At 59.0% G+C, this 24,156-nt stretch overlaps 1 protein-coding gene across 1 annotated transcript in view; it reads right to left on the reverse strand.

The window, feature by feature from the left end:
* SLC9A3R2 (SLC9A3 regulator 2) overlaps window positions 1-24,156 on the reverse strand; it is a 32,776-nt gene that overhangs the window by 5,634 nt on the left and 2,986 nt on the right. Inside the window, exons 2-4 of the mRNA XM_032197813.1 lie at window positions 22,067-22,324; window positions 2,952-3,128; window positions 940-1,093 (exon numbers count right to left, since the gene is read on the reverse strand). Of these exons, the coding sequence (XP_032053704.1) occupies window positions 940-1,093; window positions 2,952-3,128; window positions 22,067-22,324 (589 nt within the window). The remainder of the gene's footprint in view (window positions 1-939; window positions 1,094-2,951; window positions 3,129-22,066; window positions 22,325-24,156) is intronic.

A 24,156-nucleotide genomic window follows, 5' to 3' on the forward strand; every position in this document is an offset into this window, starting at 1 on the left:
CCAGCAGGGAGCTGCAGAGCCAGGGCCCAGCACTTGAGCACCCACCCGCGCACCCTGGCGTGCGGCTGGCCCCGGCCACGTCCCCGCTGCAGGGAACAAGGGCTCCTTTGTGCTCGTGCCAGCAGCCAGCGCTCGCACCGGCTCCTCCTCAACCGCTTCGGAGCATCTGACACCGCTTTCGCCCCGCGTGCTCCTCAGCACAGTTTGACCCGTTCCTTTGGGCAAATCTTCGCATTGAGCACCTGGCAGACCGGGAATGTCCTGCAGAGTTCAGGTCGGACAGGGTCTGGCAGCGTGGGAAGCAGAGCCCCCCATTGGGCTGCAGAGCAGCTCCCTCCCCGCGGCAGGTCGGGGAGCGGCCAGGCTGCTTTCTCTGCCAGGTTTCAACAGCAAGGGAAACATTTCCTGCAGCAGCCGCCCCTGTGATCGCTGTCGCGTGAAGTCCTTCCCTCTACACGCACATGGGGCCAGCCCCAGAGTTTCTCCCTGCACCTTCAGGCTCCGTCTCGGGAGCACAGAGCGGTGCGGGGTTATGGTGTCCTCCCTCTTACAGCCCCACATCAGCACTACGGGGCCGGCTGCTCTGCTCCCAGGCACTGCAAACAAAGCAGGAGCAGCCCCAGGATCCGCCACCAGAACAGATCCCACCTGAGCATCCCTCCCCGAGCAACATGCTCAGCGCCACCCCAGCACCCTCCTCATCCCAGCCACCTCCTGGCAGCGAGTTCCTGGGTTAATTATTCACCGTGCAAAAAATAACAAATTGTTTTTTTGGCTAGATTAGGAAGTATTCTCACTGCTTATAAATAGCTGGGTGGTGCTCAGGAAACTACTGAGGGATGAGACAAGGGAAACATGACTCTGGCACTTCTGAAATCCCACCCAGTGTCCCAGTGAGTCACGAGAGCTGCAGGGTCGCCCAGCAGAGCTGAGTCTCACCTTTGGTGTGCTCCTCGGTGGGGGTCACCCCCAGCTTCTTGAAGTAATCATCTGTTTCGGGGTCCACCACCAGGAGCCTGGCTTCGCTCTCCCTGGCTTTGATGTGGGACACGACCTCCGAGTGCCTCAGCCCCTCCACGTTTATCCCGTTCACCTGCAAAGTGGCACCATCAGGACCAGGTCTGGCTCCCGCAGCACAGACAGGGGAACAACCCCTGTGCTCACCTTTCGTGTCACCAAAAACCTCTGCCCAAAACTCCTGAACCCCCTGCAGGGAGACCCAGCCACAGCCTCCGCCACCACCCCACGTACCCAGGTGCTCTGGGACTTGCAGGTTCCCCTCCAGTGATTTCATTCACCTTAACTTTGCCCCAAACACCTCAGCCTGCACTGAGATCTCCATGTCCTGCTCCACAGGGCTCGTGGCCGTTTGTCCCTCTGGGAGAGGAGCAAGGGAGGATTTCCCGTGTCCCAGTGGCTGAGCAGAGCTCGGCCTTTCTGTCCCCGTCCCCGACGCACTGACTCATTTTCCCTTCGCTGCACGCGACCTGGGACCCACCAGCAGTCAGGATCTCTCCTCCCAATTGTTCCGCGGTCAGAAAGGGAACAATCGTGATTTCTAGGCATTGTTTGTGCTCAGGAACGAACACACCCATTGTCCCACATGAAAAGGTCTCGATGCCACTCTCATTGCAGGGCTGTTTTTTGCTGCACACGACAAACCCCGGTCAGCGCCGCAGCCTCTGGCACCCCCAACCCGCCCAGGGGGTGCAGCAGGGCTGGGGGCATCAAATATTTATCGGAGCCCCAAAGAGCCGGCTCGGGGGGATTGGGTTTCCGAGCTCTCCAGCTCACCCCTCGCCGCTTTGTGTGCGCCAGGCACTTGGCCAAGGGCCGATAAATAAATAACAAAATCCCTCGCCGTGACATCGTGCCGCTCTGAACCGCGGCTCCCTGCGATAAAACCCCGCGGTGCTGGGGGCGAGCACGGGGAGCAGCCCTGGCATGGGGCGGGAGGCAGCCGGCGGCTCCCACGGAATCCTGCATGATTATTCACGGGGCTGGAAAGAGGGCGAGGGCTTTGGTCTTCGCTCACTTCCCCACCTCGGGGACCGCCCGGCTCCGCAGGATGCGCGTTTTCTTCCGAGCGTGCAAATCCCTCGCCCCTCTGGACCTGGGGGTGGGGGCACGGGCTGGTACCCAGCTCGGGCAGGGATAACCCACAGCCCCAGCACAGGGTGTCCAGGTGCTCCCAGCACGCAGGAGCTGAAGCAGGCACCAGGGCTGCTCCTGGGGTGCTAGCTCTAGGATCGAGCCCCATCCATCTGTCTGTCTGCGCTGCCCAAACCCTGCCCGGAGCGCACAGCTCTGAATGGGGGAACTCAGTACTCGGTAAAAATGGCAAGGCACAAACAAGCCAAGGGGAGGGTGATCAGCAACCACATCAAAAATTCTCTTGTTCAGCAATAAGTGAACACGAAATCGCTTCCAAGAGCAGTTTTTCCCCTAATCTTTCACAATCTCATGCCTTAAGACCTCTCTGCAGAGCTTTTCCCCCTGTGTTTCCAAATGCCTGCCCTGCCGAGCTGCCCCAAGCCCATGGCAGATGGGGGTGAAGGGACAGAAGCAGCTTCCCTGGGTGTCTGGGATGGGACCAGTCCCAGTTGTCCCCACGAAGCCACCTCCCCATGCCAGCACCACCAAGTGCAGGGTGCTCTCTGCTCCGATCTGGCCATGTCAGGGAGGTGGCACCCCCAAACCTCCATCCGTGCTCATCCCCAGTTCCAGCACCCTGCCTGGGCACCAGCATCAGGCTCTGCGTTATGGGGGAAATGTGACAGAGATCTGATGGAAAAGGTCAAGGGATGGGGCCTCGATTTAGCATCAGGCATCCCAGCTGATCTGTAGGTTCACAGCGCTTCTGCTCTCCCTCTTCCCACTTGCAAAAGGGGCACAGGACCCCAAAAAACCTTCAGGCTGATGGGAACGGTGTGCTGAGCCCCCAGCATTACCTCCACCAGCCGGTCCTGGGGCCGCAGTCCCGCTCTGGAGGCTGGCGAGTCCGGGTCGACCGAGCGGATGAACTGCCCCGGCCGGGACTTCTCGCTGTGCAGGTTGAAGCCGTAGCCACTGGGGCCTTTCTTCAGGTGGCAGAGACGTGGGCACAGCTCTTTCTGTCCGTTTAAATCCTGATTGAAAGAAGGTGGTGGGGGGGGGATAAAACACGGCATTTAATTTATAGGTTTGGGTTTGTTCTGAATCATAACTAAAACTAACAAGGAAGCAACGTATCTGCGCACCATCCTCCCCTGCCAGCTAAACAGGGACAGGTTAACAAATGAATTTCCTCTCATTGAGTTTATTTTAGAAAACCAATTGTCCAAAACCATTCCAGAGAAATTGAAACAACAAAAAATGCATTTCCTTCTCTCCAGCAGCAGCCCAGATAAGCCTGCCCCACCCGGGGGCTGCCGAGCCCCTCCGGGCAGCACCCGACCCCGCGGCCGGGCACAGCACCTTAACCTCGGTTATTTATTTAAGGCAGCGCCGTGCCCTTGGTCCCAGTGACATCGGCACGGCCCGCAGCTCCATCCTCTCCCTCCCAGCTCTGGAGCCACGTTCCTGGCCGTGGCAGAGATGGCTCCGTGCCTGCGGGGACAGGCTGGCCAAGGAGGATGCCCCATTCCTGTCCCAAGCTGTCACTCCTGGATGCCTCGTTACAGGAGAGCTCACCATCAGCACCTAATTACTGAGGGAATCACGCCTCTTGCCCTCCACACACCACCACCACCACCATCCATCCTTCTGTCCCAGAATCAGGTCTTGCCTGGCTCTGCTGCCAGCACAGACCCCGTCCCTCAGGGCCACCCTCGCCCTGGCAGCGCATGAGATTGCCCTTGGTGACCCCACTTCCAAGGAACAGCACCTTCCCCAAACCTGCTCCTCCCCACTTCACCAGTTCTCTGTGACCAGCTAAAAAATCCCCAGAAATAAGTGGAAGCACTGAGCAGCCCCAAGCTGAGCGGGAGGACCTGCAGGACCACCCGACCACCTTCAGCCATCCATCACGGCCGCTCTGCAGCCATCTCCTGCTGGCACAACTGAGAACTTACAGAAACACCAAGCTGGGCTGGGCGGAAAAGCCCTGCAGAAGTTCCAGCTTTGCAGAGAAGCTGGGTTTTGCAGAGGGGAAGAAATGCACAAGCCCCTGCACATGGTGCTTTCCCCTCCCAGGACGCACAGGGCTGCTCCCGCTCAGAAGGGTTCCTGCAGCACGTAAAGCTCGAGCTTGCTGCAGGCAGCAGAACATTAGAGGAGCACGTGAGGAGTTTAGTGCTTCCCCCCATCACATGCAAAATGCTTTATGGCTCCGCAGGGCACCGGGGGAGCAGCAAGCAGCGGGTTTTCTGCAGGCTCACAAGAGCCATTTCTGCTCCCACGAAGGCAGCTGCCCCACGGCAGCCCCTGCACAGCCCGGCACACCAACACAGCCGTGTCTCGAGCAGGAGCTGCTTCAGAAATAGAAGCAGGTTTTCTTTTTTTTTTTTTTTCTTTGGTCTGTGGTTTAAGGAAAACATTCCCTGTGGCTGGGTTTGAAATTTGCATTAAAAGAAATGCTGCTCCCCTCCTGCTATTAGACCTCAGATATTTGTTTTCCAGATCGCATTTGTGGTACAATCTCTTATAACCTTTCATTTAAAATAAAGCAGCCAAGCAGAAATTTCCCCGACGTTCCCATCTTGTCCAGAAGGTGCTGTGAAAAGACAGCTCCCAACACCCCTGTCCCTGGGTTTAATGCAGCGGGGAGCCCCCCTCCTGCATTGCTGCGGCCCCGAGCACAGCCGCCAGCTCAATGGGATGTAAATAAATATCCCGACAGAGCTCTCCTCGAGCTGTTTATGAAATACTCGAGCTGGCGGGGCTCACATCAGGCTGGGGAGTTCAGCGGATGGCTCCAGCATGACCACAGCCTACTCTGAGTTGGGAAGGAGAATGCAAAATTGCCACAGAGCAACAGGATTGGCCCCGGCACTGGGATACATGCTGAGGACGGAGGTGGATGGGGAACTCACTTGGGTGCTTCTAGCCACGAAGCAGCTGGAACAGCTTAACCCCGTGCCTGGGAAGAGACGAGGAGGGAGGCGAGCAACTGAGATCTTGGCAATGCTGTGGCTCCTCGGGGCTCTCAGCGCCCAACTCCTCAAGAAGTGCTCCCAGGCAGGAGCTGCCACTGGCAGTGCCCAGCGTGGGCACAGGGCTTGTGTGGGCTCCACGGGCTGCAGGGCCCCAGTGTTTACAAATATCAACTTTGCAATACAGCTTAAAAAAAAATAATAATAATCAAGGAGGGGGCTTGAAGAAAAGCCCCAGTGACCGCTGATACACACTGCAGCCCTCACAGCCTCGTCAGCCTGAGCTTGCAGGGCGCATGGATGCTACCATGACAAGTTCTGGGAAAAAAACAGACTATTTCCCACACGCTCCTGCCTGCGGAGATGCTCTCAGCATCAATGCCTCGATGCACACAGTGGTTCTCGAAAGGGAAAAGCCACGAGGACGGCACCCGCGGATCAACGGCGCACGGCTGAGCACAGCCAGCCACCAGGACCCGCACACGGATCCTCTCGCTCTGCAGATTCAGCAAACTGTGTTTTCCCATGGCCTCAGTGCAGTTAGTTCACCCTCTGCAAACGCTTCCAGCTCGCCTCGTGGAGTTCTTCAACAGCCGGAGAAAACAGGAAATGATTCAACCACAGAGCGGGGTCAGCGTGTCGAGGGCCCGGCGCGACCCCAAGGGATGCACAGGGCTCAAAGTGCTGGGAAAAGGGGCTGCCTCTCTCCGAAAGAAAGAAACACATCTAGCATCACCTACCTGGGCTTAGAAATTCAGGTTTTGAGCTATTTTACTCTTAGCCCATTTTTAAGGGGTCACAGACACACAGAGCGGCTCCCTGTGCGTGCCGTGCCAGCCAGTGGGGTGTCACAGCCAGGCTCGGGGTCACCAAAATAAATCACACAGAAACCAGGCAGGAGAAGACAACTCCTGCAGCAGCTTTTTGGGGGTACCCAGCACCACATCCTGCACAGGCTTGTTCTGCTCTCACCAGCACATCCTGAATTCAACGTCCTTGAATTCCACATTTTAAAAAAGAAGCCCCAGTTCAGCCACAGCATCTGCTCCGAGCAGCACACAGAAATCCTCGGGCAGAACTGCTCACCCCTCTGCAGAGATGATGCAGGGCTGTTAAACCTCCCGACTACCGCGGTCCTCAGCCGTTGGAAAAAGCAGGTCTCTGATCTCAGCCCTGGAAAGCCCCTCTCTGGGACTCCGCAAACACCGAAGATCCCCTCGCCGCACTCAGATTCGAGCACATGCTTAAACACTTTGCACTTACGTGCTTCGTTGACACGGAGCCGCCGTTCCTCTTGCCAGCTCTGCTATTTATTTTCTTTACGACCTGTGCCAACGCTTCCCTGGTTCTGTCCTGGGAAGATATTTCCTGAGCTCCCGGGAGGAATTTCGCCTTTGTGAAACCCAAGCCCTCCGTCGAGGCGCTCCCCGCCGCGGCAGCGCGTTATCGGGGCTCCCTGGAACCCACCCGAGCTCGGAAGCCCCGGGGGGGGCTGCACGGTGCCTTCCCACCCCGCTCCCCGCAGCGCCCGCCAGGCTCCGCCGCCTTCCCACGCCATGGCCATAAGAGCCGGTTTGTGTGAGCTACACACACACGTACAGGAGAGCCAACAAAAATTAACCGTGTATTTGTCCACTCGCACGCAACAAAGCGATCCTTTTCCTAGGTATCCAGATCCCACGCTGCCCACTGACTGCACACAGGGGATTAACAGGCAATGGCAGGCTGTATTCCCCTCACAAACATTACTCCATGTACACCCCCACATATGTACAGATGTGTATGTGCTCCTAAATACCGCATGGACACAAAGCCGTGGTGCTGCACCCCCGCTGGAGCTACCGCTTGAGGCAAATCGTCGTCATTTTGGAAGGGAAGAGGTTTTGGAAACACTATTCAAGCCGGCTCATTTAAAAAAAAAGCACAAACAAAATATGAAAGAACAATGAAACACTTAAAAATAAAAAAAAAAAAAAAAGGTTGGGTGGTGCCAGTTCTCACAATCTCACTGCAGCTCCAGCACTGAGGCTGTCCCTTGAAGCTTGCAGTGCTGCAGCCAGTGGCCATGGCCCCGGGCTCAGTGCCACCACCGTGCAGGTCACTGTGGTGACTGGGACTCACGCACAGATCAGATCCCATTCCCCTTCCCGTTCTGTACAGCTCGATGCTTCAGCACACTCACCGCAGAGCCAGCGCCATAAACACAACCAGCTCTGACTACCAAGAGGTTCCCATGCAGCTAAGGAGCAGGCATCACCTCCACGTGAGCAGAACCTGCCCTTTGAAGCGCCGATGCGCCACGGCGCAACAAGAGGAGAAGCTGGGAAAGGGGCCAAGGCGAGGAAACCGCTCTGCCAGGGCTGCCTGAACCCAAACCCTTGGCCCCAGGCTCCCTCCCCGGTGCACACCACAGCTCGGGGGCTTTGCTGGGTTCTGGTGCAGCTGAATCAGGCCCAGCCAGGGCCCGAAAGAACCGCCCCGCCTGGCCGCGCTCCAGGCTGCAGATCACCCCGCGACACGTCAAGCTTTTCCGCCTCTGCTCCAGCCGAGCTGGAGAAAACACAGGCAGGAGCGTTCCTGCCTAATTTACATTGTTAACATATTTTCTTTCAAGTCGGCTCCCGTGGCGTTTCCTCTCCTTTTGCTTGGGGTTTTGCTCAGAAAACGGCTCCTTTGCTCGCTCCTTTGCCTCTCAAAGGAGCGAGCAAAGGTGGCACAGGGGGACCCCTGCCCTCGGGATGCCCAGCGAGCAGCAGGGCACCGCACAGCCCCAGCACCGCACGGGGAGCACCGAGGGGTGGAAACCCAAGCAGGAAGGGGCTGGGGACACAGCACCACCAGAACAACGGCCCCATTGACACCCGCCCGACACGGGCACCCTCCCTTGGCAGTAACAGTTCCATCGGGAGCTGAGCCGCAGGCAGCCTTTAATTGCCACTATTATTACCACCGTTTCCAAAGGCTGCTGCCTTCGCTCAGCTGCGGGGACGCACGTAACTTCCCACAGATGCTCACTGCCCTGATTTGGGACGGGCAGGGGGATCCGCACGTCCCTGCCATGGAAACCTGCTGCCTGCTGTGCTTCAAGGATGAGGAGCCAACCTGCAGCCCCCCTCGCCGTGAGATGCAGGGGTTTGGGCTCGTGCCACAGCCGGGATTACTGCCTCCATTCACCGCGGTGCCAGCCATCCAACGCTTGCTACAGCGGGGCCGGTTTTCATTCCCCTTCCCCCAGGAATGACTCAAGTTTTCCCAGGAAAGCAGCACCAAGAAGGGGGCTATTGTAGCCTCGCACCCCCCAGGGCCTGAAGGACCTCGGTGACACCAAGGAGTAGGGAACCGAAGGAGTAGGGAACCGTGGGCAGGGCTGGGTGAGGGGGACCACAAATGTCAAAGGCCCCCACAAGCAGCAGGAGCAGCACAGGGCAGGCAGAGCACCCCCAGGCTCCGTGCTGCAAAGAGGCAGCCGCTCGCCCTCTGCCCTATTCCCAGCAGGGATTTGCTGCTCAGCTCTGGGAAACCCCAGCACGGGATGCTCCGGGGCTCCCTAAACCCCCAGATGGCCCCAGGGCCCCACCGGGATGCTGCGGCCCCCCAAAAACCATGGGGAAGGAGTGGGGGCTCCCGGTGAGCCTGCGGCCGCACGCATTTCACCCAGCTCCAACCCACAGCTCGGAGACAGCCAGAGCCAAACGCGGCTTCAGCTCCAGATGTTGGTGAAAAGCTATAAATAACGAGGGGGAAGGGGAGGCTGGGCTGGCAGGACGGCAGTCCCACGGAAACTCCAGCAGATGTTCCCCCTCCTCGCAGCCCCGGGGAGGAGCTGGGGGTGATGTGGGAAGGATTTGGGGGAGGAAGGCGACATTTCCAGCACCCAGAGGTGCCCCAGCCACACGGTTAAATTTAGAGGTTCTTATTTAGAGGTTTTGCAGCAGCCCTGGTGCTGCTGCAGGAACCAGGATTCCTGCTCCCCTCTCCCAGGCCAGGAATAACCCCTGGGGCAGGAGCAGCTCAGCCTCCACACAGTAAACAAGCTGCTTCCATTTCTGCACAGCCACAACCCTAATTACCACCCTGCTCGCTACCCAGAGAGGTGCTCTGGCTTAGACACCAGCAGTCAAAAAGAGAAAAGCTCGCTTCATTCTTCCAATAAAGCCCTGGCAGCTTGACTGACAGTTGCTCTTAAAACTTGTTTTTTTTTCCAAGCATCTTCTCGGCACCAGCAGCCGCTGCCACCACATCACAACAGTCAGAGAAAGTTTGGAGCATTCCCTGGGGATAAACACCAACTGCAGCAGCATTCATGGCAATCACCACCTTGATAGAAAAGGAGGAGTGAAAACACTGTGACAGAACACCTGGCAGAGCCTGCGATCACCCCAGACTGTGCCGGGTTGTCTCAGCTCCTCCAGCAGCTCTGGGAGGAGCAGGGAGGAGAAGGGATGCATGATGCTGCAGCACCCTGACCCACAGCAATGGCAGAGGGCAGTCAGAACCCCAAAAACGCTCTGGCATTGGCACCCAAAATCAGCCAGCTGCCACCACGCAACCCGGGCATCCCAAGGACAATGAGATGGAGCAGCGGGACCCCAGGACGTGGCAGCCCCCTCCCTGCCTTGTGACCCCCGTCAGGCTCCCTGCTGCTGTCACAGCCCTGACCGCACAGCTTGGTTGTCACCAACCCGAACCACCAGCACCTCCACTGCCAGACCCGAACGTGAGGCCCAAACTGCTTTAGGGTATTCAAATTGCTTCCATCCTTCCAATTGCTTCAATTATTCAAATTCCTCCAGCTGGGTTGGAATAACAGAAACATCAAAAACTATACATATATATTATATATATATATTTTTTTTTTCTTTTTTTAAAAAGGGCAAAAGCCATGAAAGATTTGTGCTTTTCCTGCAGGGCTCCAGCACTCTCCCCACACAGCCCCGCAGCAGCCAGGCGCTGTGCCCTTGCTCTGGGAACACCCAATTCCTGATGGCTGTGGTCTGGGTGCTGAGCACGCACGCAGGGCACGGCGCTGCCTGGATGTGTCCCGCTGCTTTCTCTGCCAACGCGCAGCACAAAGGGAGCAAACGAGGATCACAGGCAAGCTCAGAGACAGCAAAGTGATTCCAATTAGCAGTGGAAAGCATCCAGCCCGGGTACTCAGCAGGACCTACAGCCAAGCTGCAGCTGATATGGTAATTTGGATATTTTCAGCGAGCGAGGTTTTAGCTCATCGGGTCTGCCGCAGGAAACAAAGCGTGAGTTTGGAGTGGGGACAGCTGCACGGGGCAGCAAGCCCCCATCGGGTAACACTCCCCATCGGGTAACGCGCCCCGTGCCTGCCAGCCTGGGCCCTGCCAGCTCTCGAGAGCAGAAACCGTGCCAAAAAGCTGCGCTTCCTCAAGAGCAGAGGGCACCCTGCCAGGATCAGCCCCAAAACCAGCAGCAATGTGCTCTGCATCACCCCGAGCCATGCAGTGAGGCACCCAGACCCCACCAGAGGCTGTTGTCCCCTGAAACCACCTGGCAGAAGAGAACACAGGATGCAAAAGGTGTGGAGAAGCAGCAGAGCCCCTCTCCGTGCTCCCCAGCACCGTGCCACGGTGTGACAGAGACCCCCAAGCACCACGGAGCCTCTCAGGAGGTGCTGCAGCAGGACTGTGCCCTGCCTGGTGCCCCCCAGCAAGGGCCACGCACACTGGGCATGCCCCCCCCAGGCAGGACAGGGCAGCTGCCCCATGCAGGCACCACCACGAGCCACGCACCCAGCCCGACCCCACGGGATCCCGCTGCTCCCCGCCGCCCAGCAGCGGTGCCAAGCACTGCGATCTCCGTGTCATTTCTCAGGAATCCCCCAGCTGGGGAATTTCTCAGCAAGAGGCTGCAAAAGCCAGCCTTTTTAAGCCAGCCTTTTTGCTTTTCTTTTTTTTTTCTTTTTTTTTTTCCCCCCCTCCCTCCCCCTCTGCTGGCGTTCAGGCAGCCAGGGAAGCTCGCTCTCCCCAGCGCACGCATTCCCACCCCTGCAGGGCTGCAGCCAGGCCCAGCACCACGCGCTTGGCTGGAGCAGGGGAGCAGCTGGCCCCGGCGGCGCAGGGAAACGGAGGGAGGCAGGGCAGGAGAGAGAGAGAGAGAGAGAAAACGCCACGTGCATGTGTTTGCTTTCAGAGAGACAACTTTTCCAGCGCGATCTGCCAAGGGAACTCGCAGCCGGGAAGCCGGCGTGCAGGGGGAGAGCAGCTCTAGGAGGACATGGGGCAGCAACGCAGATCCTGGTGGGCTGGGGTTTGTCCACAAGGAAAAACACGGGATCTGCCTGCTGGAAGCAGAGGCAGCCCACAGAGCCCGAGGGAGCTGCTTGCCTGTAGGTGGGAGGGAAGGAGGCGAGGTGGTCGCTGTGTGCAGGGCTCCAGCTGCTGGGAAGGGGGAAACGGCCTTCCCACACCCAACACGAACATCTCCAGGGCGAGGGAAGGGAATGCTGCTGGGCCATGGGGAGGCAGAGACCAGGAACAGCCTCCCAGGGGCACAGGGCTCCCATGGAGCTGCCCCAGCTGAGTGCTGGCAGCCCCAGGGGGATGTGCCCTGCCCTGTCCCAAAGCAGTGGCACCATTGCCAACCTTGGTGGCATGTCCCGGCGTCCCCAGCACCTCTCCAAGGGCAGGCCCTGGAGCCCAAGCCACGGCTCCTCTGCCAGGCAGGGCTCGGAGCACACCCTGCACGTGAGCTCGTGCTTGCTTACAGCAAGCCTATGGCCCGTGAGCCCAGGACAGCACGGGCTCCGGCCACAGCCACCCCCAGAAAACCATGAACCAGGCGGTATCAGCCTGCCCTTTGGACTCTTCAGCTTCTCGCCGAGGCCAAGCCTTGAGCAATCACCAAATCACTCATTAATGCCGGCCCCCTTAACTGCCTTCATTAATCCCAGCCACCAGCAGGAGCCCAGGAACCCGGCCGTGCCAACCCAGCCGTGCCGGCTTTGTGCTCCCGCTGCAGCGGGGTCACCAGGTGCCACCACGAGGTCCCCAAACCCAGGCCAGCACCTGCGGTGACGTCCACCAACACTGCCCCATGGTGACCAGCTTGGCACCGTGGCTGCTCAGGGGACCCCTCCTGGGGACAGGGGCACTCCACTGGGGAGTCCCAGGGGCTTATTGCGATGCTAGGGGCACCACGTAGGGCTGGCAGCGATCCACATCCCACGAGGCCAGCACCAGCCTCCTAAAGCCCCCAGGAGCTGCCTGGGGAGCCTGACTTCCTGAGGCAGGGAGCGGTTGTGAGCAGACCAGTAAATAACCCTCAGCCCTGCAGAAAGCGGGCTGATGGCTGAGCTGTGGGACACGGGATTGGAGAACCCGAGAGCCCCCAGTCCCTGCCCCGAGCCCACACAGCCTCCCCAGCCCTGAAGAAAAGGGCAAAGATGGGTCACGGGGATTACTGTAGACTTGCAGAGCACAACAAAGCACATACAAAGAGGCAGAGACCCCCCAAGCCATCACAGGAGCCCTTTGGGGTTGTCCCCTCCACTCTGCCACCGAGCCCAAGCACGGGGGTGGTGGATAGGATGGAGCTGGGCACGATGAGCTGATGCCACGGGCTCACGGTCACACTGCACATTGCCGTGTGCCTCCCAGCAGTGCTCCCTGCCACAGGGACACATTCACACATCGCCAGCACGGGGACACGTCCACACCTCCCTGCCCGGCCCCCACCAGTGGGGCAGGGAGAACAGGCGCTGCTCTGTGCGCCCACCGCGCCGGGGAGCACTGGGGAGCGGGGAAGTTCAATAGTTTACTCCCAATATTTGTCTTGGCCGGGCAGCACAGCTTTCGGGAGGAAACGGGGCGGGGGGGAGGGCTCCCAACATCCTCTGCATTCCTTGTAATGAAAGTAAAGGCAGCGCTGTGGCACCCGTGCCTGGGGTTAGCTAAATGTGAGGCCTTTTTTTTTTTTATTTCAAGGCCCTGCAATAAAATATCCAGGGGGGCAACTTTCAGCGAGCAGAAGGGAGTGAGGCACCTCACTCCTGGCCCTCAATGGGACATGCAAACTACCCCCACCTCCCAAAGCCCTGCAACTCAAAGCTTTTATACAAAATCTGCCCTGGACACACCACCTGGAGCCGATGGCTCCACCAGAGGCTCTCCTTCGCATCTGTAACTCAGCCTCTTTCCAAAATGCCAGTGCCAGCTCCATGCCATAACCCTGCTGGAAACCACGGGATCAGACCAGGACCTGATGCACTGGGGAACAGAGCTGCTGCCCACACAGCTGCGGCACTCAGCTCAAAATCCACAGATTTTAAACCCACCTCCCCAAAACGGGATGGCTGCAGAAGACGCCCCTTGCTTGCTGCAGGAAGCCACGCGTTTATCTCCACCGGGGTGGCCAAACATCACAGCCGTGCTGGGGCAGATAAGGGCAGCGCTGGCAAAGCCCCACGTAGAGGCTGGCGGTGCCAGGCACATGCAATGGGGGCACAGGGAACCCCCCCGATAACTGCTGGAGCCAGCACAGGGCTCTGGCTGCAGGTGCCGATAACCCCAGGGGAGGTGAGCACGCGGCCAGGCGCTCTCAGCACCCCGGTGTTTGCCCAAGGGAGTCCTGGGCTGGCAGAGAGAGGGGTCTGGGTGCCAGGAAGGCCCAGCAGCTGCTGCATGGAGCGACACAAGGCAGGTTTTATTCCTGCTTTTGGGCTGCCCCGAGCACCCCTCAGCACAAGGCAGGTCTCCTGCGTACCCCATCCCCGGGGCAGACCCAGCCCTGATGTCAATGCAAGCCCTGTCCTCATAAACAGCTTCCAGGCAAGAGCTGGGAACTTTTCCAGGCAAAGCAGACTGTTCATCCTTCTTAGAACTAATTAGGGCTCGTCTTAATTAAATCCCGCTAACCATGAACAACCGCAGGGCCAGAATTAACTGCTTTACCTGGGATGCCCTCTGGCCGCTCATGCAGGACAGTCAGCCTGCAGCGGGTGCTACAGACGGGGAGCTCTGCCCGTGCTGGGCACAGGGGACAAGGTGAGAGCAGCCAGGGTTTGGCCAAGGTGACCAAAGCCCCACAAACCAGACCCAGCACCCCGGGGGATGGCACGGCCACGTCCCCATCCCTGGTGGCCACAGAGCACCTCGGGGCAGGAGGTTAACCCGCAGGGCAGCGAGCGGGGATTAGCCCGCCCGCCGCCTTTTGTGCCACTCATTTCTTTAAGGGGATTAGTCCCTGTAAATCCATAAGAGGGTTTAATGACATAACACCGCGGGGACTCCTCCGGGTCTCTGCAGGCAGCGAGCCTTGCCTAACGGGATTTGCAGCAGGCAGCACTAAGGCCTGTATCCTGACCCCACCAATTCGCTGCTGCCCCCGTGCCCTATTCCCTTCACCCACCCACTTCCAGATGCTTTCCAAAAGGTATTCACAGCAGCAGCAGCACCAGCCCCGGGGCAGTGCAGAGCACAGCTCAGTGCCATGTCCCTGCGGAGAGACGGAGCCCCAAAGCCACTGCTGCAGCACCAGCACCCGTAGGGAGGGAGTCTCCTTTCCCTTATGGATAAAGCTACTTTCAGTTTGGCTTTCCCAGAGTCACTGCTGACAGATACCTACATTTACTCGTAAAAGACTTGTGCAAGGATTTAGTGGGAAGAGAGATACTTGGCCAAAAAAACACAGCTCCAAGTCTGGTCACAGTTTAAGCGTACGCAGCAGTCGAACCAAAACACTCAGGAGCGCAAGCAAGAGCGGCAATGAAATTAAATTACAACGTGGAACTTGCCAGAAATAATTATGTCTACAAGTTGGGTTTTAATTCCTTATTTATAGAAACCTGTGGACCTGGAGAAGCCCTTTACTGATTAAGAGTTTAATTTTCTTGCTCATATCCCTGCCTGGAGCCTCCCGAGACCACCGCCTGTAAAACCTCCATACCTAGAGACAGAGCCAAGGACTGAGAGCCAAACCTGGCTCTCTTCAGACCTTATTTTAGTGTGCCAAGCTCTCCTGTAATGCTGGGCGAGCCGCTCAACCTCTCAGTCTCCCTGCCCAAAGAGGCAGGAAAGACACGTATGGAGCGAGGCAATGCCACAGCCATCGCATCTCACTTGCATGCTGTTACAGCTGCAATCAGTGCGGGGATACTGCTTTGTGGATTAAAGAGAGCTCTTTAAAAGCTCGTTTAGAAGCCGCGTGTGCCTGCCCGACAGCTGGAAGCCGCGGCCCCTTCCAGCCCAGGAATGTGTGCCGTGAAGGCGGCGTGTACACCGCACACTCACTCCGTGTGCTCCCACTCCCTGCGAGCACCTTACCCTGTGCCAGAGCTGCCCCACGCCTGCTGGCACCTTCAGTCCTTGGCCATTTTTCAGCCCCTGGCCATTTTTCAGCCCCCCACACTGGCTCTACCCAGAGCATCGCCCACAGCAGCACCATGGCTGGAGCCAAGCACCTCCAGGCCCAGCCACTTTGCACAGGGCACCAGGCACAATGCTGGGTAGAGACAACTGGAACCATGTGGTTCCCACATTAATTTGGGTCTTGGGAATAAAGAACACAAAACAAAGCCACATTGTTTTAAGGTGAGAAAGCTAAAGCGCTCAACACTTCAGAGCTTCACAGAAACAAAAGCATTTTCTTATGAAAACTGATGTTTTTGCACCTGAAAACAAACTCATCACAAAAGCCATCTCCCCCCCCCAAAAAAAAAAGTTTGGCCCAGAGTTTTCCAACCCTGTGGCTGAAGCCACCCACGGCTGCTGCATCCCATCACAGCCACCCCGCAGGAGCTGCAGCCCAGCCCCAGCCCCACGACAGGAGCACGAGCAACGCGCCAGGACGCAGCAAAGTCACGGCGGAGGCGCTGTGCAGCTGCCAGGGCACACGCAGAAGGTCCAGATCCTGCCAGATGATTTTTAATTTATTTGAAAGCATTTAATATTTGTACTATTGAACAGAACCATTAAACGGCTGGCGCGGAGCCCGCGAGGAGCAGGGCTGTTATTAAAGCAAGCTGCTCGAGCGCATCCCTGCGAGCAGAGTGGGGGCCGGGGCTGGCTGCACCAGAGCAAGCTGCAGTTTGAACTGCTCCCAGTAACGCTGGGGTTTTTAAATCACTTTGAAGGAAAGCTTTTGATTACCCAGGGATGCAGAAAGGAGCATTATCAGCTGCAGTTCATCCCCTCCAATGCAGCAGGGTCACAACTCTCAGTGTCACCACTCTGCAGCCAGGCAATGGGCTGGGATGCTACCACCACCCACTGAGAGGTGGCAGGTCCCCAGGGGTGACCCCGCTGTCCCCTCACTAGGCCAGGCATCCCTCAGGAGCACGTGGCCCCAGGAACAAAGACCCTTGGCAGGGCGCAGCTCCTCCTGATGCTAATCTGCCTCCCGCTCCCTTCCACTTGCTTTGTGTTTCACTAAAAATATCCCACGGAGGAAGTTTCTGCTGCGGGGTGGATGCTCTCCTCCAGGGAGGGGCTTCCTGCACCACCCCACATGAAAACACCCCCTGGTGAGCTCCTCGCCGGGCCCCGCTGCCCCACCAAGCTGCAGGGGGGCTCCTGTTCCTCCCTTCCCTCGGTCCCACAGCCCAGCTGCAGACCTGGGGTCATTTGGGTGCTGGGACACAAGCACAGCTGGCAGAAAAGGAAGCATTTGACATCCAAATGTGTGCCCCCAACTCCTCCATCTGTGAGGGACCATGGTGCAGAGCCAGGGCTGACCCTGCCAAAGTGCAGCACGGAGAGCATCGTGCTGCTGTCTGCACCTTGGGGTGCTGGGGAGTGCCCCCAGGACAGAAGGAGCAGGATGAGGCTCAGACCCCTGCCGAGAGCTGTGAGTGCTGCAGCACTGCAGGGTCATCAAATCGGGGCTCCAGCAAATCCCACTGCACAGGCCATATTGCTACACCTGCCCAAAACTGATACCAAAACAAAGAAAAGAAGTTGACAGACCACTGATACACAAGGGGGGAGCAGACCTGGAGGCACAGGGCTAGGACTGCCCCATCTGCAGCAAGGCAATGGGGCCAGAGCCCCCCAAACAGCACAGACCCCAAGATGCTGCACAGCCCTGCACCACAGAGAGCTGCAAGAAACGCATCCAGCTCCTGAAAAGGTACTCCACAAAAACACAGCTTTCATCCCACTCCTTTTAACAAAGCCCCAGTGCCCAGAACCATCAGGGAAAAACAGCCTGAAAATTTGATTATTTGTGCACTTTTGCCCTATCCCCATCTCCAAGGCGCTGCAGCTGCTCCCGTGGCCCCCGCGCTGTCCTCGCACCGAGTCCACCCGGCCCCGCGACACTCGATGCCGGCGAGCCCGGCGCTATCAATAATGCAGCGGGGTCAGCGCCAGCGCGGGGCCACCGGCTTCCCCGCAGCTCAGCTGCACGCCAGCCTCTGCCTCTCGGATGGGATTAGCACGCTAATCCCAAAAGAAAGCCCAGCTTCAGCTCCTTGGGCTGGGCTCCAGCCGCGACAGAGCACTTTGCCCATCCCGTGCACCCCGGGGTGCTGCCTCCCTCCCTCCTTTTGGGAATTTTCTCTTCTCCAGCATGGGCCGGGGGAGCTGTGCTCCCATCCCAGACCCTCGGATGGACACAGCAGAGCAGCGCCCAGCTGCTGTGGGCATCACTGGGCAGCAGCTCCAGTGCAGAAAGGGCTTCACAAAGGTTTTTAAGAGAAAAAAAAAAAAAGACAAGGTGGATGTATGCCTGCTTTTTCAGCCAGGGTGGTGGCATACACAGGGCTCCCCTGCTCAGCTCTGGGTGCTCCTGCTGCCACGCTGCACCCCTGCACCTCGCCAGGCTGGGACTGAGCTGCAGCCTGCAGGGAACCCAAACAGAAGGAAAGCCACAACTACTGCTGTGTCCACAGAGAGATGCTGCAGGAAGAGCAGGGAACAGGGCTGGGATGCAGCTACAGCTCCCCAGGTCCACATTGGAGAGGTTTATCTGAGCCTTGACCCATGCCTCAGCCCCAAACAGGGGAACCAGGGACTCGTCCTGCTGTCCCTCTGGTCACAGCCAGCCCCTGGGGACCCAGGGAGCACAGGATGCTGCAGGGAAGTGCTTTAGTTTAAACCAAAAATTTATTTATTTTTTTTAAATTGCATAATTACTGCAGACATTTCTGCTCATGTTAGGTTTTATTGCATCTCTGTGGTTATTCTACAAGCCCTAAATTTTGGGCCTCAACTGAGCTGGCAAAGCTCTCCGAAAACATCTGTCCCGAGTTATTCCTCTTCCAGCGCTCCGGCAGAAAGCTGGCGGCAGGAGATGTTGCAATGCGGAGTTTTATTTGCAGCAGAAACAAAAGTTCTTGTGCCTGACCCAAACAGAAGGGTAAATATTTACTGCCCCGTGTCAGCGCTGCCCTGCACCTGCGGGTCCCCGAGCCCATGCGCTCGGCCCTGCTCCTTCAGGACATGGTGTGGCCGTCCCCAGGTCCCCACTGCTGAGTGTGGGATGGACCCGTGGCACGCACCAGGCTCAGCTCAGCGCCTGCTCGCTGTCACAAAGGGCCCCCCAGGGGGGTCGCCCATTTTCCTGCTCGCTTCATGGCTTGTGGTTCTTGCCAGGCTCAGGCAGGGGCCAGACAAAACCCAGGCACTGATTCCCCCATGTTAAAGTTCCCGGCAGAGGAGAACAGGCTGCTTGAATCCAGAAGCTAAACAAGATGCAGGCTCAATTTCCAAAAGATAAGTGACGGTTGTCACAGCCCCTTCGCATCCCCAGCCCCCAAATCGTGCTTTGGTGTGACCAGAACACGGGAACTGCATCACCCCAAACGCCTCTCCAGGGCTTTGTTCTTGTTTCTCCTGCAAACACAGCTGGAGCACAGCGAGGCAGCAAGTCCCAACAGGAGCAAACCCCCCAGGACGCTGCTAACGAGCACATTGTGGCTAAAACAGGGACCCAGGCTCCGCTGGGCAGTGTCCCCCAGGGAGCAGCAGGGTGAACCGAGCCACAGGCAGCCCCAGCCCCCATCTGCCCATGCCCCACAGCACACGGGCAGCCCGAGCATTTCACACCACCACCAACTGCGCCGTCCCAAAGGCACCTTGGCAATAAAAGCAGCTCAGAGGAACGCAGCACCCGACGCACCTGAACAGCCCCAGCAGAGCTGGGAGCTGCCCTCTGCCTCTGAAACCCCACGAGCCCTGGGAACAGGGGGACACGGGGACAAGAAAGCCCAGGGACGAGGAAGCAGCACCAGCACGGCACATTTGTGGGGCTCAGCCCTTCTGTCAGCACCGCTCAGCCTGGGTCACACCTCACCTCCCCGCAGGAGGCATCGGTGCAGCCAGCTTTGTTTGCCTGCAGGGCAAATTGCATTGCAGAGCCAAGGCAGGCATTTTAAAGACAAGCCTTTCAGAATATTTGGGTACTCAGAGGTGTCCCCTCCAGCACGGGGGACACAAACCGGGCTCAGAGCAGCAGGATGGGGCCACGCAGACCCCACTCCCAGAGCCACAAGTCCCCGGGTGCCGGGGACAGCAGCGCTCCGATGGGCGCACGCTGCTGGCAGCCAGCCCTGCTCTCAGGGCAGGCAGCCTGATTTTAAATACACGCTGAATTATTCATTGCGCTACAGTGCTTGCTGGAAGCACAGGGGCCTGGACACCGGGTCGCTGCCGGGGTGCACGTTAACCTCCCTGCCACTTCTCACCCAGGAGGGGAAGGCGGCAGCAGGGGGAGGCCGGCAGGGCTCTGCCCACCGCATCGCCTCCCCACTGCCCACAGCTCGGCCACCCCGTGCTGCCAGATTTCCCTCCTCATTCTTTCAGTTGCTCCTTGCTTTAGGCTGCGCTGAACAACCTGGCCTCACATAAAGCAAAGCTGCAGCGTTTACACAAAGAAATGTCACCAGCGCAGCCCCGTCCTGCCCCAAGCATCAGTCCTGGCCCCCACAGCAACAGGTCGAGGCCGTGGGTCTGCAGGAGGAGCAGAGCTGCCATCTCTCCTTCCCTGAGCACCTCCAGGGAAGGACACAGAAGCACTAGCCCAAGCCCAGCTTTTCCTGGTGCTGCTGAGCCCAGCACCTGGCCCCTGCCAGATGTGGTTTAGGGGAGTCTCTAATGGAATCCCAGCTGCCACGGACCCACAGCAGGGCCATCAGCCTGCCCCAAACCCAGCATCAGAGGGCTGAGTGCTGCAGGACACAGGGTGCAGCCACCACTGCCCTGGGCTCCAGCAGGAGGCCCACAGCACCCAGACCATGCTCCTGGGGCAGCTCTGCCTTGAAGCAGGCAGGACAAGGCCCAGCAGCCAGGTCCTGCAGCTCCGGCCACCCACAGGCCCGGCACAGAAGTGACCTTGGGCAGGACAGCCTGCAGCACGCGGCTCTCCAAAGCGCTGCCGCAGGAGCAAAACAAACACGGAGCTGCTGCAAGCACACGACGGGCTCTGATCTGCTCAGCAGCCCCACAAACAGCCCTGTCCCCATGGGTGGGCATCAGCCCCAGGACGGTCACCGCTGCTGGGGCTTCCCAGGGATGGCCTCGCCCCAGAGCAGCCCCATCCCGAGCTCCCCCCACGGCCCCACAAGGCAAAGCCACTGCGGGTCCCTTTGTCCAGCTGGGGCACTGCATCTGCTGCATGGCCCCAAATGCAGCCCCATGCTGTGTGCTCCCCCTGGCCGTGTCCCATAGGTGCCCCCCCCTCGCACCCCAGCCCTCTTGGCTCTCCCTGTCCCACCCTCTCCTTGGAGGGAGCTGAAACCCAAAGGCCGGAAAGGACCGGCCCGTTCCCTGCGCCCGACTTCCCGTCAGCACAAACTGCTGGATTTCACCCAGCTACAGAAACAGAGACAGGATAGGAAACCCCCCAGCCCGGGAAGCCGTGCCCGGCCGCTCCCACCACGGCCTCGCTCCCCCCAGACCCCTTCCCTTCCCTCCGGCTATCCCGGGGGAGCACACAAGCCCCCACGGCGCTGACCTCCATCCTCACAGCACACAGCCTCCAGCCCATCCTCCCCAGGAAGGGCAGCCCCCCCACACACCCCTGTGGGACAAAGGCAGCCCTGAAGGGAAGGGCTGCAGGCAAGACCCCCCCAGACCCACATCTCCGTGCCTCCTGCCCCCCGCCAGCATCACGTCGCACTTCCACAGGGGGATTTCCTCAGCTGGGGGGGCTCCTGAGGACATGAAGCTGCTAGAGCTGAATTTGGGAGCAGGGAAAGGCTTGCTCCAAGCAGAGCCCCCCCCAGCCGGTGGCAGGAGGGCTCGCACAGCCCCAGCTGCAGGTTTCACCCCCTGGGTGAGTGGGGTGGGCGCAGGATGGGGCCAGCCAGCTGCACGGCGGTGGCTGTGATGTCTCGGTCCCACGCTGCTCCTGCCACACTCACACCCCGAGCGAGGAGGGCGCCGGGCCGAGCACGCTGCCTATCTGCGAGTGCAAGGCTGCGCCGTCACCGCCAGCCCAGCCCCAGCGGGGAGCCAGCCATGGAAACTGGACATCTTCCACCTCAAATTCTTTCCTTTTTGGAAAGGAGCTTACCAATAAAAGGCACTTACTGCAGAATCGCAGCCCAGACCCAGGCCACTTGAAAAAGAGCTAATTTCCTTCCTATTTAAGCAAAAAAAAGCTGAGAACACATTCGACCAGATGTTCCCTCCCTCCTAGAAATAACGGAGGCAAAAGGGGCAGCTCCACCAAGCCCCAGGTCCGTGCTGCCTGTCCCCGTGGGCTGGGGACACAGACCTCAGCCAGACCCCATGGGACACTTGCCCCAAGGGCTGGGTGGCCCCCCCAGACCCCCTGCAACCGCTGTGACCCTCCAGAAGTGCAGGGAGGGAGAGGCCAGCACAGCACCAACAGCCGATGCTGCTTCGAGCAGAGCAGATGAGGCCACGGGGCAGCTCACCCACAGCTCCAGGACACACAGCAGGGTCCACAGACCCAACAACCACATCCAGAAGGTTTTTCTCATGGGAAGCAAGCCATGCTCAGAGAGGGAGGTGCTCCCAGGGCAGAAATATCCTGCCACCCAGCCCCGCCAGCCCTGCACTCACCTTCCTGCTGCCGTGCGAGGAGAAGCTGTGTGAGTGCCGCTGGAGGCTGCCCCCGCTCAGGTCCAGCTGCGGCTTCCAGACCTCCCCGTTGTCGCTGCCCACCGACTTGGTGGGCGAGACGCCAGAGCCCAGCAGGACCCCGCTGTGCACCATCTCCTCTGTGCACGTCAGGCGCAGGCTGCACAGGTACTCGTCCGTCTCCTTGTCCACCACGAGCAAGCGAGTCTCTGTCTCCACAGCTTTGATGCGCTGCACGACCTGCAAGGGAGGGAAAGAAGTGAGCAGAAACCCAGGGAACCCCCCCAGCTGGGGCAGGAGCTGCACCTGAGGATCCCCAGCCTTGCAGCTTGGACCCCCAGTCCTAGAAGCCCCTGCAGCTTCAGCCTTGCTACCACCTCCGCTGGTGATGGGGAGAGGGGCAGATCTTTGGGAGGGCCAGGATGGCACATCTGCAGCCCCACGTGACAAGTGACAACTCCTTCCAGCCCAACCCAAGGGACAAATCTGCCTGGGGCAGCTGCACACACACTGCCTGGCATCACCCCTCTGCCCAAAGGTCACACTGCACACCGAGCATCACAGGTCCTGCTCCCTGCCTTTGTTCCTTGGAGGGGGGAGCACGATCTGTCCCACTACACAACCTGCCCACACACCCCGTTCCCTTTATCTGGGGCCTCCTTCTCCCCCCAACCCCAGGGGCACAGCGGAGAGCCAGAATACCCAAGGAGGCACCGTGAAGCAGCGCACACACGCGGTGCCCCAGTTGCTTTGCGAGGCTCTCCCCTCCTCTCCCAGGAGGATTCACAAAAGAAACAATCTGATCTGCATTCATCCTCTCCTGCGCTACCGGACAGCGGAGATAAGAGAAACCAGCACCAGGAGCTGGGCCCGTCCCTGCTGGTATCCAGCTCCAGGCCCTGCTGAATAGGGGCCATTGTCCTCACACAGCCTTGCTTTTTTTTTTTTTTTTTTTTTTTTACATTTTTTTGTGACTGCAGCTCCTCTGAAAGGAGCTGGCGGTGTCAGCCCAGCGGGGAGGAAGGAGAGAGCCGGGCAGTTCGCACGTGGGAAAGTGGAAAGCTGCTCAGCAACCCCAGAGGAGCCAGGCCTGGCACGTGAGGGGCACAGCACAACGGGGTGGGCACGGGGCAAACCGAGGATGTGAGCGAGGGGCAGAGAAAGCCTCCGGGACTCCCTGCCAGCAGCCTCAGAGCTCTGATGGGGCAAACACCTCCTCCTCCCTGCATGGCCTTCATCCCAGGGATGAGGATGGGTCCTGATGCTGCTCAGCTGCCACCCCCAGCTGCAGGGGGCCGCTGGCCATCACTCGCTGCCCCGCAGCCCCACACAGCCCCAGGAGTGCTGGGAAAGCCCCGAAGCAGTGCAGGCTTCCTCACAGCGCTCCTGCTCTGATCTAGGTCATGCTGGCCAGACACGCTGCAACCGCCAAGGTTAGAAGTGACAAATGAGCCTAATGTGCAATTAGCCAGCATTTATTTACTCCCCTGCAAGCTCCATTCAAGGTCAACAGACCCGGTATCTGCAAATGAAAAAAAAAAAAAAAAACAACCAAGAGGAAATTTATAGACTGCAGACAAGGCTGCGTGTCCTCCACAAACCAACGAAGCCCTCCAGCCCTGCGCCAGGAGGCAGCTTGCCCGGGGCTCCCATCCATAACCAGCCTAAAGGGTGCTTCTCCGCCGAGCCCCAGAAAATCCATCTGCTCCTTTTCACATCTATTTATACGCGGCATCAGGCGACGCTGCTGACACCGGCAAGGCAGCGCCTGAGCGGAGCCACTTCTCCAGGAGGGGATCCGGGAGCAGGCAGCCAGCACGCTGTGGCAGGAGAGGCAGCACCAGGGAGCTCCGTGGGGCTGGGAGCGGGGCCGGTCCCTGCAAGCACCACGTGCGGGGGAACTGCAGGTGCCAGAGCGCGTTCCTCAGAGCTGCTGCACAGAGCAAAGCGTTCTCCTTTTGGAAAGCCCCAGCGCTGCTGCTGGAGCTCAAGCACTGCACAAGCTGCACCACGCTCTGCTGCAGTCAGCACTGGGGGGTTCACAACACAAGACACCCCCAGCGAGCTCCCAA

The sequence above is a fragment of the Aythya fuligula genome, chromosome 15 (assembly GCF_009819795.1).
Source record: "Aythya fuligula isolate bAytFul2 chromosome 15, bAytFul2.pri, whole genome shotgun sequence".
Lineage (NCBI taxonomy): Eukaryota > Metazoa > Chordata > Aves > Anseriformes > Anatidae > Aythya > Aythya fuligula.